The 18,714-nt window shown below is 40.6% G+C and overlaps 1 protein-coding gene across 7 annotated transcripts in view; it reads left to right on the top strand.

The window, feature by feature from the left end:
* The window catches only part of TRAK1 (trafficking kinesin protein 1), a 126,032-nt gene that overhangs the window by 43,873 nt on the left and 63,445 nt on the right, over positions 1-18,714 (top strand). For all 7 annotated transcript variants that reach the window (XM_063452093.1, XM_063452091.1, XM_063452088.1 and 4 more), the window contains one exon: positions 13,890-13,966. In XM_063452093.1, the coding sequence (XP_063308163.1) occupies positions 13,890-13,966 (77 nt within the window). The remainder of the gene's footprint in view (positions 1-13,889; positions 13,967-18,714) is intronic.

Genomic DNA, 18,714 nt, shown 5'->3' with positions numbered 1-18,714 from the left:
AATACACTGGATGTTGTTAAAAAATATTAGAATGCATATCATATGGGACCATTTTGTAATTTTCATTTAGATTCATTATACTGTTGGCAGCATAAAAGGCAAAATGTATCTTACAGGTGTTTTTTTTTTCTGCCCAACCACATTACTCAGCTATATGCAGTTTAACCCCACCTGTTCTCTTTATTTTTTTATTTTTATTTTTTTTTTTACAAATTTCAGTTGTCCCACACATGATATTTCTCAATGTATTTTTTTTCCCCTCAGTTTTGTTTGGTGGAAATTGTTAGTAGTACTTTAATTGTTTAACATGTACAATAGTTCTTGCAGCTTTGTCTGTGTGTTTTTAGACCAACACCTGTGGGTTATATATTTACAATTTACAGACTTGACACACTTGCTGTCAAAAATATGTGTCTGCTGGTTCTAACATAATTAGTTACACAGGTCAATAACCTAACTGTGATTTTGCTGAAACTGTTTCTGATATGTTTATGACATACAGATTAACAGGGTTTTTAATTAAAGTGATAATTCAAAGTAAATTTCAAAATTAAAGCTATTTTGATCTTCCACCTAATATCCCCCACCTCCCACAAAAATAAATGTCTGTCTCTTTGTCCATTTAAAATGTTGGGAGGTAGAGGCAGGGCTTTGGTTGGCCACGATTAGAATGGCTCAAAAAGTTTGTCACACAGAATGGGGGAAACAATGCCTGAGACTCTAGGCATGATAACCAATTCAATGAAGGGAAATGGTTATTCCGACTACATTGTCTCTTTAAGAAAAACTCGACAAAGTTTCCGTTTTTACAACCACATTAGTTTGCTCAGGATCATACTGGAGACTGTTTCAGTGTATCTGTTTTTATTATTATTATTATTGCCATTTATATAGCGCCAACAGATTCCGTAGCGCTTTACAATATTTTGAGAGGGGGGGGATGTAACAATAAATAAGACAATTACAAGAAAACTGACAGGAATAATAGGTTGAAGAGGACCCTGCTCAAATGAGCTTACAGTCTATAGGAGGTGGGGTATTAGAAACATTAGGATAGGAAATATCAAGTAGGAGTGAAGCAGAGCTGGAGGAGAGAGCAAAGCACTATTCCATAGGGACAGGTATGTAAGGGAGAGATTACTCTGGGAGGCCATACGCTTTCCTGAAGAGATGGGATTTAAGGCCCTTCTTAAATGATTGAAGACTAGGGGAGAGTCTGATGGCAGTAGGCAAGTTATTCCATAGGAGAGGAGCCGCCCGTGAGAAGTCCTGCAAGCGTGAGTTGGCCGTACGGGTGCGAGCAGCGGTCAGGAGGTGGTCGCGGGCAGAGCGGAGGGTACGAGGAGGGGCATACCTCTGGATCAGTGAAGAGATATAAGAGGGGCTGGAATTGTTCAGTGCTTTAAATGTATGGGTTAGCACTTTGAATTGACTCCTATAGGATACAGGGAGCCAATGTAAGGACTGGCAGAGGGGCGAGGTGTGAGAGGACCGACTGGATAGGAAAATCAGTCTAGCTGCAGCATTCATTACAGACTGTAGCGGGGCAGTACGGCTTTTGGGGAGACCAATCAGGAGAGGGTTACAGTAATCCATGCGGGAAATTACTAGAGCATGGACAAGCTCCTTGGTAGCATCTTGCGTAAGAAAGGGGCGGATGCGGGCTATGTTTTTGAGTTGGAACCTACAGGACTTGGCAACAAACTGGATGTGAGACTCAAAGGTGAGACCAGAGTCAAGTATGACGCCAAGACAGCGCGCTTGTAGGGATGGACTTATGTGGATATCACTGACTTGAAGGGAGAGTGAGAGAGGAGGATCAGTATTAGGAGGAGGAAAGACAAGGAGTTCAGTTTTAGAGAGGTTAAGTTTGAGAAAGCGTGACGACATCCAGTCAGAGATGGAAGAGAGGCAAGCAGTGACACGTTGCAGGACGGCCGGGGAGAGGTCCGGTGAGGAGAGGTATATCTGAGTGTCATCAGCGTACAGGTGGTAGTTGAATCCAAAAGAGGCAATAAGTTTTCCAAGAGAGGCAGTATAAAGAGAAAATAGAAGGGGACCAAGGACAGAGCCTTGGGGAACTCCAACCAAGACAGGGCGAGGGGAGGAGGTATCCTTGGAAAATGAGACACTAAATGAGCGTTGGGAGAGATAGGAGGAAAACCAAGAGAGGACAGAGTCACAGAGACCGAGTGATTGAAGAGTTTGAAGGAGAAGAGAATGATCAACTGTGTCAAAGGCAGCAGAGAGGTCAAGGAGAATTAATATGGAGTAGTGACCTTTGGATTTAGCGGAGATTAGGTCATTAGTCACTTTGATAAGAGCGGTCTCAGTAGAGTGGAGAGGGCGGAAGCCAGACTGAAGAGGGTCAAGGAGAGAGTTGGAATTAAGGAAGTGAGACACACGGGTAAAGACAAGTCTTTCCAAAAGCTTTGATGAGTAAGGGAGCAGGGATATGGGACGATAGTTCGAGGGGGAGGACGGGTCAAGAGATGGTTTTTTCAGGATAGGTATTACAGTGGCATGTTTAAGGTCAGCAGGAACAGTGCCAGAAGAGAGAGAGCAGTTAAAGATGTGTGTTAGGATAGGCACAAGACAAGGGGAGAGAGATCTGATGAGGTGAGATGGGACAGGATCAAGTGGGCAAGTGGTGGGGCGAGAGGAATGGAGAAGTGCAGCCACCTCTTGTTCAGTAGCTGGGGAGAAAGTCTGAAGGGTAGGGAAAGCATGATTTATGTGTGGTTGAGAAAGAGAACGGCAAGGAGGGGAGAATTGTTTCCTTAGCTGTTCAATCTTGTCAGTAAAGTAATATGCAAAGCTATCAGCTGTAAGGTTAGTTTGGGGGGTGGCCACAGCAGGGCGGAGAAGGGAATTAAAAGTGTCAAAGAGACGTCTGGGATTGCGGGAGCATGAACTAATGAGAGAGGAAAAGTAGGACTGTTTGGCGAGGGCAAGGGCTGCGCTGTACGAAAGCAACATGAATCTATAATGAAGATAGTCTGCCTGGGTGCGAGACTTCCTCCAGGAGCGTTCAGCACAGCGGGAGCAACTCTGCAGATAGCGTGTTGATTTATTATGCCAAGGTTGGGGTCGTGTTCTCCTCGTGGTGCATGTTTGGAGTGGGGCTGCAGTGTTCAAGGCAGATGTGAGGGTAGTGTTATATGTGGAGATGGCCAGTGAGGGACAGGAGAGGGAAGGGATGGATAGCAGTTGTGAATCAATGTCAGCCGACAGCTGCTGGAGGTCAATAGAGTTAAGGTTCCTCCTGAGCTGAGGGGGGTTAGGCTGAGGTTGTTGGGTGAGGGGGTAATTGAGAGCAAACGATAAGAGGTGGTGATCAGAGAGAGGAAATGGAGTGTTGCAGATATTAGATAATGTACATGAATAGGAGAAAATAAGGTCGAGGGTATTGCCAGCTACATGAGTGGGAGAATTAGCCCACTGCAATAGTCCAAGGGAGGAAGTAATTGAAAGTAGTTTAGAGGCTGCTGGGGTTAAAGGTGGGTTAATGGGAATATTGAAGTCTCCAAGAATTAGGGATGGAATGTTGGAAGAGAGGAAGTAGGGTAGCCAGGCAGCAAAGTGGTCAAGGAAGAGGAGAGGGGAACCAGGGGGACGATAGATGACGGCAATGTTAGCAGAGAAGGGTTTGAAAAGGCGAATTGAATGAATTTCGAATGATGGGAAAGAGAGGGAAGGGGGGGTGGGCAGGGTTTTAAAGGAGCAGTGGGGTGAGAGAAGAAAACCTACACCGCCACCTTTAATCTCCGCTTGTCTTGGATTGTGGGTAAAGTGAAGACCACCAAAGGACAGTGAGGCAGGGGTAGCAGTGTCCGAGGGAGAGAGCCATGTTTCTGTTAGTGCAAGTAGGTTTAGGGAGTGTGAGATAAATAGGTCATGGATGGAAGTAGATTTAAAGGTGCTGCACACAGAGCGTGCATTCCAGAGGGCAGCTTTAAAAGAGGAATTATAGTGAGAATTACATGGAATGGGTATTAGGTTGTAGTGGTTTCTGGTGTTTGAACCAGGTGGCTGAGTAGTGGAGGGACCAGGGTTTGGAGAGACATCACCTGCTGCTAGGAGTAGTAGGATGGAAAGGAAGAGAAGGTGCGAGTAAGATTTAAATGTTGGGGATGAGAGCTTGTATTTAAGGGATTTAGGAGGGGTGTGTGGAGAAAGGCTGGATAAATATGAGTAAAGTGCATGTGATGAATACAGAGATGAGGGGAGCAAGGAGGGAGCAATGAAGATGGTGTTAGCAGGAACAGGTAAGTGAAATGATAGAGAGATTTTAATGATGAGGGAAGTGAGAGAGAAAGTGAAAAATAGAAGTGAGAACATTAGTAGGAGAGTAGGTGCTGTGTTTTTAAGAGCTGTGGTTAGGAGGGTTAAGGGTTAAAGAGGTATTGTGTGAGTATAGCTATTTTGGGTGTGGGGGGCTTGGTGGACATAATTGGTTTAACAGGAAAGCTAGGTAATTTGAGCTATCTATAAATGTAATGATTACCATGGGGGGTTTGGGGTGTGGGGTAGGGTGGGTGGGAAGTGATCATCCAGAAATGCTACCTCTGCTTATGGCAAGTCCTGCAGGGTTGTGTGCTGTGAGTCCTGGGTGTAGCTGGTTCTGCAATTTTATGAGGCCCAGGCTATAAGGGAGAGAATCTGGGGTTAGATACAGCAGATTGTGGGTGGAGAATCATTGGGCTGTTAAAAACAAAATCAAGGAAAAGCAAATGAAAGGGAATTTGAATTTAAGGATATATGAGGGAAAGTGAGAGATGTTTAGTGCTGAATGGTATAGAAATGCAGTAGTACAAGTATTTCATTAAGTTTGCTGCAGGTACCTTTCATAGGAAACACAGTTTTATGAAACGTGCAGCTCTGCACTAACACACTATTATAGAATGTGGCCATGGTAATATTTGTCATGTTTGTCAAACTTCCTCCACAAACATCAAGCAGAAGATGCCAGTTCAGCAATTCTAGTCTGCCCAATTTTCTAAATACTTTTTAGTTCCTGGCATTATCTTAAGTTGAGGATAGCCTTATGCCTATCCCACACATGCTTAAACTCCCTCACTGTGTTAACCTCTACCACTTCAGCTGGAAGGCTATGCCATGTGTCCACTACTAACTCAGTAAAGTAATACTTCCTGAAATTATTTTTAAACCTTTCCCCTCAAATTTAAGACCATGTCCTCTTGTTGTGGTAGTTTTTCTTCTTTTAAATATGGTCTCCTCCTTTACGGTTTTATGTATTTAAATGTTTCTCATATTCCCCCTGTCCCGTCTTTCCTCCAAGCTATACATGTTAAGATCCTTTAACCTTTCCTGGTAAGTTTTATCCTGCAATCCATGAACCAGTTTAGTAGCCCTTCTCTGAACTCTCTCTATAGTATCAATATTCTTCTGGAGATACGGTCTCCAGTACTGTGTACAATACTCCAAGTGAGGTCTACCAGAGTTATGTACAATGGCATGAGCACTTCCCTCTTTCTACTGCTAATACCTCTCCCTATTCAACCAAGCATTCTGCTAGCATTTCCTGCTGCTTTATCACATTGTCTGCCTAGCTTTTAAGTCATCTGAAATAATTACTCCTAAATCCCTTTCCTCAGATGTTGAGGTTAGTAGGGTATCAAATATTCTGTACTCTTGGATTCTTATGCCCAAGCTGCATCTTGCACTTATCCACATTAAATGTCAGTTGCCACACCTCTGACCATTTTTCTAATTTAGCAAAATAATTTGCCATTTGGCTTATCCCTCCTGGAACATCAACCCTGTTGCAAATTTTAGTATCATCAGCAAAAAGACATACTTTACCATCAAGACCTTCTGCAATATCACAAATAAAAATATTAAAGAGAATGGGTCCAAGTACAGATCCCTGAGGTACCCCACTGGTGACAAGACCATGCTTCGAATATACTCCATTGACTACAACGCTCTGTTGCCTGTCATTCAGCTACTGCCTAACCCATTCAACAATATTGGAATCCAAACTTAAAGATTGCAGTTTATTGATAAGCCTTTTATGTGCAACAGTGTCAAAAGCCTTTCTGAAATGTAGGTAAGCAATGTCTACTGCACTACCCTGATCTGCTATTTTAGTTACCCAATCAATAAGATTAGTTTGGCATGATCTCCCTGAAGTAAATCCATGTTGTCTCTGATCTTGAAATCAATGTGATTTTTAGATGTTCAACAATCCTATCCTTTAACATGGTTTCCATCACTTTCCCCACTACTGAAGTAAGGCTTACTGGCCTATAGTTGCCCAACTCCTCCCTACTACCTTTCTTGTGATGGGCACAATATTCACGAACTTCCAATCTTCTGGGAATACTGCATTTAACAATGATTGGTTAAATAAATCCGTGAATGGTTTTGCTTGTACACCACTAAGCTCTTTTAATAACTTTGGGTGTATTCCATCAGGTCCCATTGACTTATTTGTCTTTACTTTTGACAGTTGAAATAGAACCTCTTCCTCTGTAAACTCACATGTAACAAACGACCCATTTGTCCTTTTTCTTACCTGAAGTCCCTCTACTTCATTTTCATCTGCAAATACTGAACATAAAAAATTTTGGTTGCCCAGGATTAGAAGGGCTCAAAAAGGTTGTCCCACAGAAAGGAGGAACAATGCCTGAGACATTAGGCACTATAACCAATTCAATGAGGGGGAATGGTTACTGCAACTACTAAAGAATTCAAGATTATTTTGTCATATGTAGAATGCCAGAACACTCCATGTGTATAATTTTTCCAGCTAACATTTCCATGATGGCATACACCACCAACTGCTCTGGTTTTGGTGTGAGACTGAATTGCTTGTAAGTACATCCTATCATTAAACACATTCCTGCTTTTCTGCCCACATGTGATATTGGGGGACATTTCAAGTGTCACTGACATTTTTCTATCAAAATTGTTGGCACAATTTGGTTAAATCTGTCTTATTTTTTTATTCCACACTGACATTTTTGAATATGGAGCATTTTTCACAGGCACACTGCATTTATGAATATTTTTGGCACTTTATCAACAATAAGGTGGCAGAATGTTTCCACCACTATAAATGTGGCTGTCTTCTGATATGGAAATATCTGCAAAAACTGGTGTAATCTACTGTGAAGGAAATTTACTTTCATAAATATGATCAAAATGGCGGAATGTAACCGCCACTATCAGAAAACATTTCTAAATATCGCTCCTAGTCACTACCCTTATCTCTGTATATGTCATATTATATTGGTGGGAAGGCCTAGTAAGCACAGTGATTATACACATTATCATATGGATGCAAGTCTGGAAGTCTCTGCCTTGTTGAGATTATTATATAAAGAACACATGCCATTTATGAGTGTTATTTTAAGGACCTGGATAATTACATAAATAGCTATCAATGAAATTGCCCTAGCCACACCACAAGCCACCTCCTGGAACTTAAACCTTTCTTGGGCTTGTCCATATTTGTAGTTGATCTTCACCCATCTTCAGTGCAATGGTACTTTCAGAGATTTGCTTTCATTTCAAGGGGACAGCCCATGACCATGATTTTACTGTATAGATCTATGTAGCTCTTAGCTCTGCACCTTTCTGTGATATGGCCTTGTCGATTTATATCAAAGACATTGCATTGGAAAGGTGTTTATGCAAATGCTGGATTGACAGAAGAAAATGCAATGGAGATTTTTTTTTTCCCCAGTTGAATTCTTGAACTCTGAGCTGAAATGTACCCAAAACATGTAATAGCCAAGCATGTTTGTTTTTGGTTTGTGATTCTAAATTCCGATTGATGTGAATAACATGATTGATGCTAGGGGAGAGCCACTAAACGTTGATTTTATTTACAGAGCAAGTGAGCAATAGAAAAAGAGCCGTAAAAAAACCCAAAAATCTATATTTACTGCTCCTCCTGGTTTTCTCTCTATTGGTTACTTTTTCTTACTTGTGAACCAAATGGTGGGAAAATGCCCTCCAAATACTATGTATCTATTTTGAAGTATACTGGTGAATTTTTCCTCCGATTCGGTTTTGAAATCCATGTTTCAATGCCAAACTGATATTAGCCCAAACACTGGATATCCCGAATAGCTTTCTGTTTTCACTAACTGGTTCTGCCCAGTTGAATTTTCTTACCATGCACAAGTCTACTGGTCATTGGTTAAATCACTCAAGCATTAATGACTACTGTTTACAGTATTTGTTGTTAGCTGTAGTCAGTAAACATTTTGTATTGATTGGTAGGTGTGGGAGTTATATTCCATGTTACATTTATAATTAAAGCAAAAAAAAAAAAAAAAAAAAACAGTGTAGAAGTTTTGGACTGGCTGCTCTAAAAAAAGTTAATTGAACTAATGTTGATTCTTTTGTAGAGATATCGTGTTTGCTGGTTGGAAATAAGATGTAGAGGACTCCCTGCAGTAGAGGAGGTTCTTTGTAGATAGAGAATTAAGTGCATGTGACAGAGTGCAGCGATGGTGGTTTGTGAAAACAACATAATGTAAAATGACTGGTATAGGTATAAAACTTTACTATCAGGGAATGGCTGTATGACGGTTATCAGCCTGTTCATTACAGAGATTAATTTACATCAGTCCAGGGAGTATACCAAGATAAACCCTTAAACCTTACACTTTGTATTTAAAAGCTTATCCTGTAGCCCAGGGATAGGCAACCTTCGGCACCCCAGATGTTGTGGACTACATCCCCCATATTGCTCTTACAGCCAATAATGATGGCAAAGCATCATGAGAGGTGTAATCCAAACCATCTGGAGTGCCAAAGGTTGCCTATGCCTGCTGTAGCCTATATTGTATGCACTGATTGCTTGCCCTTTTTGCTGGCGAAGACTAAAGTTGCTTTTGTTGTAAACTTTATTTTTGAGGGGGCATAAAGGAAAAAAAAAATCTGGGTATTTTTTTCCCTTAAATTACTTTTTTCTATATATATTTTCATAATTTTTAGTAGTGGGGCTGGGTTAAAATGATGTAATCTCAGAAATACCAACCTTTCAAAAACAGCACATTTGATTTTAATGTTGATGTTATAAAAGGAAGACGACTCTCACAATATGCCATCCAGTTCTTAACAGATCCATTAAATGTGGACTGCCTACAGTTGTCTTTATTTACAATAATTTCAGAAGTGTGACGGTCAATAAATATTTTTATGAAACATACTAAAGCCCAAAGTTAGAAAATATAAGCACAAATGTGTCAAAAACACACAAAAAAATTCAAGTTGGTGGGAGCATTCCTTCGATATTTCTACTACTGAAACTCCATATTTAAACACAATCCTGCTACACTTTTTAGTGTCTCTAGAAACATGAAATGAAGATACCCAGGCAATTGTGAGTAGTCCCAAATGCATGTTAAATATGGATCTGTTGGCAAGTGTGCCGTTCACACACCAAAAATATTTTCTATATTGTCTTGCATTATTTTATTCCATTTTCAGTTCACAATTCACTGTTTAGTGGATAACTCCCTGTTGTCTTCAGTTGCCTAAAGAATAGGTGGCACAGTGTAGGTGCCTAAATTAGTTTCCATGAGCAAGTCTGAAACTTTATTTCCTGTATTAAAATGATCTGGCTTTGTTTCCTCCTTCTGAAAATGTAGCAAAAATGTTGAAAATCTAAAATTTTGAGTAGTAATTTGTCAGATCACCGACACAGCATGTCCCTTTAATGGCAAGGGTCGATAGATTTATTTATTTATTCCTTTGTCATCTTCTTCTTAGGAACATCTTGTCTTAGTTAGAGAATTGTATATGAATGTGCTTTTAATGTCATATAAACATCCTCTTCTTGCAATGTAGGCAATGAAACAGTTTTTGTGTATAGATCATGTCCCTGCAGTCCATTTAGGAGTTAAAGGATCATTAAAGTCACCAACCCTAACTTTCTCAAGTGCAACTTTCATGCCATCTCTTGTGTGGATGATTGTCTTAGATCTGATTTAGCTAGAAATCGCTATGATTATAATCCACATGTATTTGGCTTGCCAAGGCAAACCACAAAACATTTCTATAAATGACAAAGGGATGCACCAGATAAGGGTTACCAGATTGTTTTAGGTTTGTATGTTTGAGGAAGAGGGTGGTTCCTGTGTAACACACTGTGCCCTAATCTACACAATTAACCTAATGTGTGGATGTCTGTTATATTTGTTTACTGGAAATATTGTGAAAGCACCCCTTTTGTTAATCATCAGTTGCTATATGCAGGTAAAACTTCAGACGTGATTTTAGTCAAGGGTTTGGTCATTTAGTTATTGTAATGGAATTTAAAGAAACTAATTTATAAGATCTATTTGTTTTAAAACACAATTCTAAATGTTGTTCGTGTGTGTGTGTGTGTGTGTGTGTATATATATATATATATATATATATATATATATATATAAACTTAAATCAAAACTAAATACAAATCTATTACATTTTAAAGGAACATTCCAAACACCATAACCACTATGGTGACCTGCAGCGGTTGGGGTGCTAATTGTCACCTTTTCTTTGTTTTGTGTCAGTAAGAAAAGCGATAAGGGATTACTTTAACCTTCCATGTAAACATTGTTGTTTAAACAAAGCTTATATGCTTCAATTGGAAGGGTTACAATGACAGAACCATTGCACCCAAACCACTTCATTGAGATGGAGTGCTATTGGTGACTTTAATGGACCTTTAACTCCTAAATGGACTGCAGGGACCTGATCTATACACAAAATGGTTTCATTAAGCTAAAATTATTTTGGTCCTTACAGTATCCCTTTAAATAAATTCCTTAATCCATATAATATTCACTAAATTACACAATCTGAGAGCATTGCTGACACAAGAAATCAACTTGCCTATGAATTGTTAAAATGTTTCCTGTTTTGTCAGTGCTCTTAAAAATCTTAATTTATTTGCACTATTTGTTTAATATAGACAATAATTGTTTTCCATGTTTTATCTGTTGAATGAGTAAGTTAATACTTATCGCTGATTTGTAGTTGAACAAATGTAGGTAAGGTGCTATTTTTATTTTTTTTGGTGTATATCGAATGATGTCACGGTGTTTATTTATATATATACTCCCAGTACAAATATTGGTGACAGGAGCTACCTGTCTGAGCCACTCCTTCCATTTGTGAATCATTCTACTTGTTTTATTTGCCCCATGTATTCAGTTCTACAGATAACAAACAGGAGATAATAAAAGGAATACGTTCATCGTGGGGTGTTTTTTGTTTTTTACTTTTTTCTTCCTTCCAGGCTACAGCTTGCTCTCACACTCACTGATTTTACACAGATCTACACACTCACTGATTTTACACAGATCTACACACTCACTGATTTTACACAGATCTACACACTCACTGATTTTACACAGATCTACACACTCACTGATTTTACACAGATCTACACACTCACTGATTTTACACAGATCTACACACTCACTGATTTTACACAGATCTACACACACACTGATTTTACACAGATCTACACACTCACTGATTTTACACAGATCTACACACTCACTGATTTTGCACAGATCTACGCACTCACTGATTTTGCACAGATCTACGCACTCACTGATTTTGCACAGATCTACACACTCACTGATTTTGCACAGATCTACGCACTCACTGATTTTGCACAGATCTACGCACTCACTGATTTTGCACAGATCTACACACTCACTGATTTTGCACAGATCTACACACTCACTGATTTTGCACAGATCTACACACTCACTGATTTTGCACAGATCTACGCACTCACTGATTTTGCACAGATCTACGCACTCACTGATTTTGCACAGATCTACGCACTCACTGATTTTGCACAGATCTACGCACTCACTGATTTTGCACAGATCTACGCACTCACTGATTTTGCACAGATCTACGCACTCACTGATTTTGCACAGATCTACGCACTCACTGATTTTGCACAGATCTACGCACTCACTGATTTTGCACAGATCTACGCACTCACTGATTTTGCACAGATCTACGCACTCACTGATTTTGCACAGATCTACGCACTCACTGATTTTGCACAGATCTACGCACTCACTGATTTTGCACAGATCTACGCACTCACTGATTTTGCACAGATCTACACACTCACTGATTTTGCACAGATCTACACACTCACTGATTTTGCACAGGTCTACACACTCACTGATTTTGCACAGATCTACACACTCACTGATTTTGCACAGATCTACACACTCACTGATTTTGCACAGATCTACACACTCACTGATTTTGCACAGATCTACACACTCACTGATTTTGCACAGATCTACACACTCACTGATTTTGCACAGATCTACACACTCACTGATTTTGCACAGATCTACACACACTGATTTTGCACAGATCTACACACTCACTGATTTTGCACAGATCTACACACTCACTGATTTTTTTTTAACACAGGCTGACACACTCACAAATTGTTTTATTTAAGTACACTTTGCCTCCCTACCTTTAGCTGAGCTGGAGTGGATCCTTTCGTAAATATTGCCCTACGGTGGCCAGCTTTCGGCATACCACCTGCTTGTGGTGAGCTTACCCCTTGGGATATGTGTACCACAAGTTGAGTACCTGTGTGCAACACGCACCATTCCTTATTCTAACACTGCTATTGCTATGAAGTGCAAGTTTGTGTTCTATGAAAAGTATTTCACTTGTAATAATTTAAAGCTACATTAACAACTAGGAATAGTTCCCTCTGGATTATGGGAAAAGAAAACACGAAGTGGGTGGATAAATCCAGAGAGACTGTTAACCATTTAATGAATAAATGTTACATTGTATACTTGTTATCTGTTCGGTCTAATTTATAAATCAATATCTCCTCTGTCTCAGAATTTTTAAAAGTCGTGCAATTTTATAATCTGCAGCAGTTGAGGATTACTCAATAATTGTGAAACGTGACATTCCACACATCTACAAAGATCAATGTGTCATTATTTTACAGATTAAACAGTGTGGTTTATGTGTGGATAATTAGTCTCTATAGTAATATATATTATACAAGATATTGTTAATGTTAATTTGAATAGGGATCGGTGATATGAGGTTTGCGTATGCCTGCGTATTAAAGATATTCCATATAAAATTTAAGTTTTCTTTATTTTAGCTTCTAATAATTATTTTTTTCAAGGTGGTCAGTGGTTGAGTGGGTTATAAATGTCTCCAGAACCTATTGATAGCATTCTATCTCCTTAATGAACTCTTTAGATTTGTCTATATATTCATTTACATTTTCTAAAATAATTTTAGGGCTTTGGTTTTTATTGTGGTGGTGGTGGTTTGGTGATATATTTTCATTAGGACAGAACAGAGATGTCTGTCTCTCAGAATTTCACTCCGGGGCAGCAGTTGCTGTGTTAGGAAAGAGTTTGAATTTATTGCAGCTAGACATGTACCTCTCTGACTAATCTCAAGCTGTTTATTTTATAAAGATACACAGTAGTCTGGGTTCAAATCATATAACCTAAGATACATTCAAGCGGAAACAAGTGCTATTATGGAGCAAGGAGCTCAATAAGGAGCAGTCACTATGGAAACCAATAAAGGTGCTATTTGCACCCCGAATAGCACCTGCTTTGCCTAGATAAAACTCCCCTTTTAGTTCTGTGTTCTGGAGTCATCCATAAATCAATCAACCTTTTAGTTTTATAGTTGATAGTGTTTCCAAAATCCATAAGTGGAAATATTTTGCCATAACGTTTATGTTCTGATTTATATTTGTGTCTCCTGACTAACATCCTGTGAAGATGTACCCTAACCCCTTTATGCTTTATAGAATGCTTACTCTAATATTTACATTTTCTTTATTTTATTGATTTAATTTATATTTGTTTTTTCTTTTTCAGTGTTATGTGCAGAACGAGTTGGCCAGATGACTAAAACATACAATGATATAGATTCTGTTACACATCTACTTGAAGAGGTTTGTTACTTTTTTTTTCATTGTGTTTATTTGTTTAAAATGAATATTATAAAAATCTCTTCACTATATAACAAATCTCAACTCTCCTGTCTACCTCCTGACAGTGCTAGACATTTCCAAAATTGGGGTTCTGTCTTACTGTTCGAGGTTTGCTTTTGAGAAGCAATATAAGAGAGGGTCATGCAATGGAAGTCATGAAGGGGACCGAGAGCGCAGTAGTGGAGGATGTCTGCTTCTAGCGGGGATGCCCCTAAGGTTACTCAAAAGTATGAAGAACGTAGTTGAGAACTGTCCCATCAGTGGAGTTATGTGCCCTGGTCTTTAAGTGCTTTTTGTAGGACGCTTAATATCTACACAGGGGCGTACCTAGAGCATTTGGCACCCGGGGCGGGTCCTATTTTTGGCACCCCCCCTCCCCCCAACTTTAAATGTAAAAAACAACCCACATTTTTATGTATTTAGCACTGAGCAGTGTTTGTGTGTGAATGTATGCATGTTTTTGTATGAAGTATGTGTGAGTGAATGTAGGGGTGTGTTTGTATGTAGTGCAGTGCTGGTGTTTGAATGCAAGCATGCATTTGTGTGTTGTGTGGTATTTGAATGCAGTGATGTGGTTATATATAATGGTGGGGTTTGCATGTAGTGTTGACATTGAAATGCGTGAGTATATTTGTGTGTAGTGTTGGTGAGATTTTGAGATGTCTGCACTTATACACATACACGGACATACACACATGCAGATACATATACACACACGCAGAAACACTGTGCTCTGCATGCTGGCATCTGACAACACATGTGCATATAATTCACATTAGCCACCCAGATTTCTTGTTGTGGGCTGGCTGACACCTCTTAAAGGACCACTCTAGGCACCCAGACCACTTCAGCTTAATGAAGTGGTCTGGGTGCCAGGTCTAGCTAGGGTTAACCCATTTTTTTATAAACATAGCAGTTTCAGAGAGACTGCTATGTTTATTAATGGGTTAAGCCTTCCCCCAAATCCTCTAGTGGCTGTCTCATTTACAGCCGCTAGAGGCGCTTGCGTGATTCTCACTGTGAAAATCGCAGTGAGAGCACGCAAGCGTCCATAGGAAAGCATTGTAAATGCTTTCCTATGCGACCGGCTGAATGCGCCCGCAGCTCTTGCCGCGCGTGCGCATTCAGTCGACGGGGTGGAACGGAGGAGGATCGGAGGCAGAGATCTCCCCGCCCAGCGCTGGAAAAAGGTAAGTTTTACCCCTTTTCCCCTTTCCAGAGCCGGGCAGGAGGGGGACCCTGAGGGTATGTTTTCCTGGCACTAGAATGGTCCTTTAACTTCAATCTTTGTTTAGCAGATAACTTCCCTATTTGCTATCCTTATGTGGGCTTGCAATATTTAAGGACACACCAAATAAGGGAACTATCTGCTAAACAGCACCCTCATTTGGTATCTTTAAATATGGAAATCTCGCATACGGCACCAATTCAGGGAATTATCAACTAAACAGCTAAAGGATCAAAATTAAAAAAGCCCTTTTTTAAAACATTATTTTCAGTTGTTTAGTGGATAAATCCCTTATTTGTTATCCTTATATTAGATTGCAATATTTAAGGACACCAAATAAGGGAGCTATCTACTAAACACATACACAGATATACACACAATCACACACGTAATCACAGATATACACAAACACAATCACAGACACACAATCACACAAACATTACATACATACACACATTTAATAAATAAGAGGTCCACCCAGCCTCCCTACCTTGCTCTAGAAGGGCTGGAGTGGATCCTCAGTCCCTGGTGGTCAGTGGTTGCTGCTGGGATCTCTGTGGTCTTCCTGCACAGGTCCCTTGCATGCCCTGTAATGCTGCTGTCTCACTGCAGGGCAAAGACCGTCAGACACAGTCAGATGCACACAGTCCCACACACAGTCACAGGCAGACAGTCACACACACACAGTCACAGACAGACAGTCTCACACACACAGTCACCCACACACACAGTCACAGACAGACAGTCTCACACACACAGTCACCCACACACACAGTCTCAGACAGTCACCCACACACACACAGTCTCAGACAGTCACCCACACACACACAGTCTCAGACAGTCACCCACACACACACAGTCTCAGACAGTCACCCACACACACACAGTCTCAGACAGTCACCCACACACACACAGTCTCAGACAGTCACCCACACACACACAGTCTCAGACAGTCACCCACACACACACACAGTCTCAGACAGTCACCCACACACACACAGTCTCAGACAGTCACCCACACACACACAGTCTCAGACAGTCACCCACACACACACAGTCTCAGACAGTCACCCACACACACACAGTCTCAGACAGTCACCCACACACACACAGTCTCAGACAGTCACCCACACACACACAGTCTCAGACAGTCACCCACACACACACAGTCTCAGACAGTCACCCACACACACACAGTCTCAGACAGTCACCCACACACACACAGTCTCAGACAGTCACCCACACACACACAGTCTCAGACAGTCACCCACACACACACAGTCACAGACAGTCACCCACACACACACAGTCACAGACAGTCACACACACACACACACAGTCACAGACAGTCACACACACACAGTCACACACACACACACAGTCAAAGACAGTCACACACACACACACAGTCACAGACAGTCACACGCACACACACACACAGTCACACAGACAATCACAGGCAGGCAGTCACACAGTCACAGATTGTCACACACACACACACACACAGTCACAGACAGTCACACACAGAGTCACAGGCATATAGTTACACACACACAGTCAAAGACAGTCACAATCACAGTTACACACAGCACACACTCTCTTACTTACTGTAAGCTTGGGCTGGAGGAGGTGTGGATTCAGTACCTCTGGCTCCTGTGCTGTAGTTGGGGAAGCAGGGACTCCTTCCTGCTTCCCCTCTGTGTGCAGCAGTATGAGGCTGCATGTAGCTCCGCCCCCGCATCCGGCTTGACTCCGCCCCCACGGCCGTTTTAGCTCCGCCCCCAACTCTGTGCAGCCAGATCTCTAGCTCCTGCTCCCAGCCCCTGCGTGTGAGCTGTGTCGGCTGCCCGGCGCCCTGCTGCTATGGCACCCGGTGCAGCCACACAGCTCACAGAATAGCAAGCCTGGCCAGCCCTGGTGGCACCCCCTGCCTGATAGCACCCGGGGCGGACCGCGCCCCCCTTAGTACGCCACTGTATCTACATAAATGTTTAAGGGACACTATAGGAGAACCAAATTAACTTTAGCGTGGTAAAGCAGTTTTGTGAATAGATCATGCCCCTGCAGTCTCACTGCTCAATTTTCTGCCATTTAGGAGTTAAGTCACACTTGTCTGTTTATGCAGTCCTAGCCACCCACCCCTGGCGGTTTCAATCCAATGTGAATTGCTTTTTGAAGTTTTTATCTCCTCTGTAAAATTGAACTTTAATCACACAGAGGAGGCCCCTGCAGGGTCTAGGAGGCTATTAACAGAGCAGGATATAATAAATTCTAAATTAAACCTAATCTTCAATAAAGTATGTGTAGATATTTGATGTCTCTTTACAGGAAGTGTTTAGGAAGGCTATGCAAGTCACATGCAGGAAGGTGTGACTAGAGCTGTATTAACAATGTAATGAACCATGTAAATTAACTCCTAAATGACAGATAATTGAGCAGTGAGACTGTGGGGCATGATCTATACACCAAAACTGCTTCAATAAGTTAAGTTGTTTTGGGGCCTATAAGCCTCCCTTTAAGCTAAAGTTGATTTGGTGCGTATAGTGTCCATTTAATTACTATCAGAGGTTCAAACGAAATAATAAACGAGACCCTTTCCATGAGCACTATACAACTGATACTTGATGCTAGTGATTTATCTGACTTGCAATATTGTCTTGAAAATATTCCCCCGATTTAAAAAAAAAATATATATATAAAAAAAAAATTACTATTTGTCAAGACGCTGCTGTCTTCCTTGTGCTCATGAACAGTCACGTTAGTTGAACAACATCTTATTTTACTGTGTAGCATTACCTATTTTATATTTGATAACCGTCGTAATGTTCATGATCCCCTATTTTCCTGTTTAAATTTCAGGGATAATTTTTAACCCTGAATTATGTACTGTTTGATAAGCAAGGGCATGGTAATAAAGTTCATGCACAGCACATTCTACATTTGCGTATGTAGAATAATCAATGTCTGCTGGTTGCTCTATTATGAGTCGGCCATTATTTCTCTCTGAGTGATTATTTTATAGAATCCCTGTTAGAACACAATTTATTACTTTAATTTTAATTCAGACACAATGTGCTTGCTCTCTCCCTCTATGTGCTTTTATTATTCTGTGATATCAGAATATAGATTACCAAGTGTCTGCCAGATTGCTATGGAGACTATCAACTCTAGCAGATAATATGCAATTTGGAGTCATTTTCTTATTTTAATATTTTCAAGAATAGAATTACAACTTGAGGAATAAAGCCGCATACACACTGGTGTAACCGTATCCATTTTGTTCTTTGATAACAAGTTGGTCTCTGGTAAATTTTGCCATAGTGACAAATTATAAAATGTTTTATGTAATTGAAGGGACACTCTAAACACCAATACCACTACAACTTAATGTACAGGTGGTCTTGCTTAGATGCTGTGCCTGCAGCCTGCCAAATGTAAACATTGACATTTTTGAGAAACAGCAGTTTCCGTGTAATGTTTA

The sequence above is a fragment of the Pelobates fuscus genome, chromosome 4, assembly GCF_036172605.1.
Source record: "Pelobates fuscus isolate aPelFus1 chromosome 4, aPelFus1.pri, whole genome shotgun sequence".
Lineage (NCBI taxonomy): Eukaryota > Metazoa > Chordata > Amphibia > Anura > Pelobatidae > Pelobates > Pelobates fuscus.
This window is presented reverse-complemented; position numbering and strand designations above follow the sequence as displayed.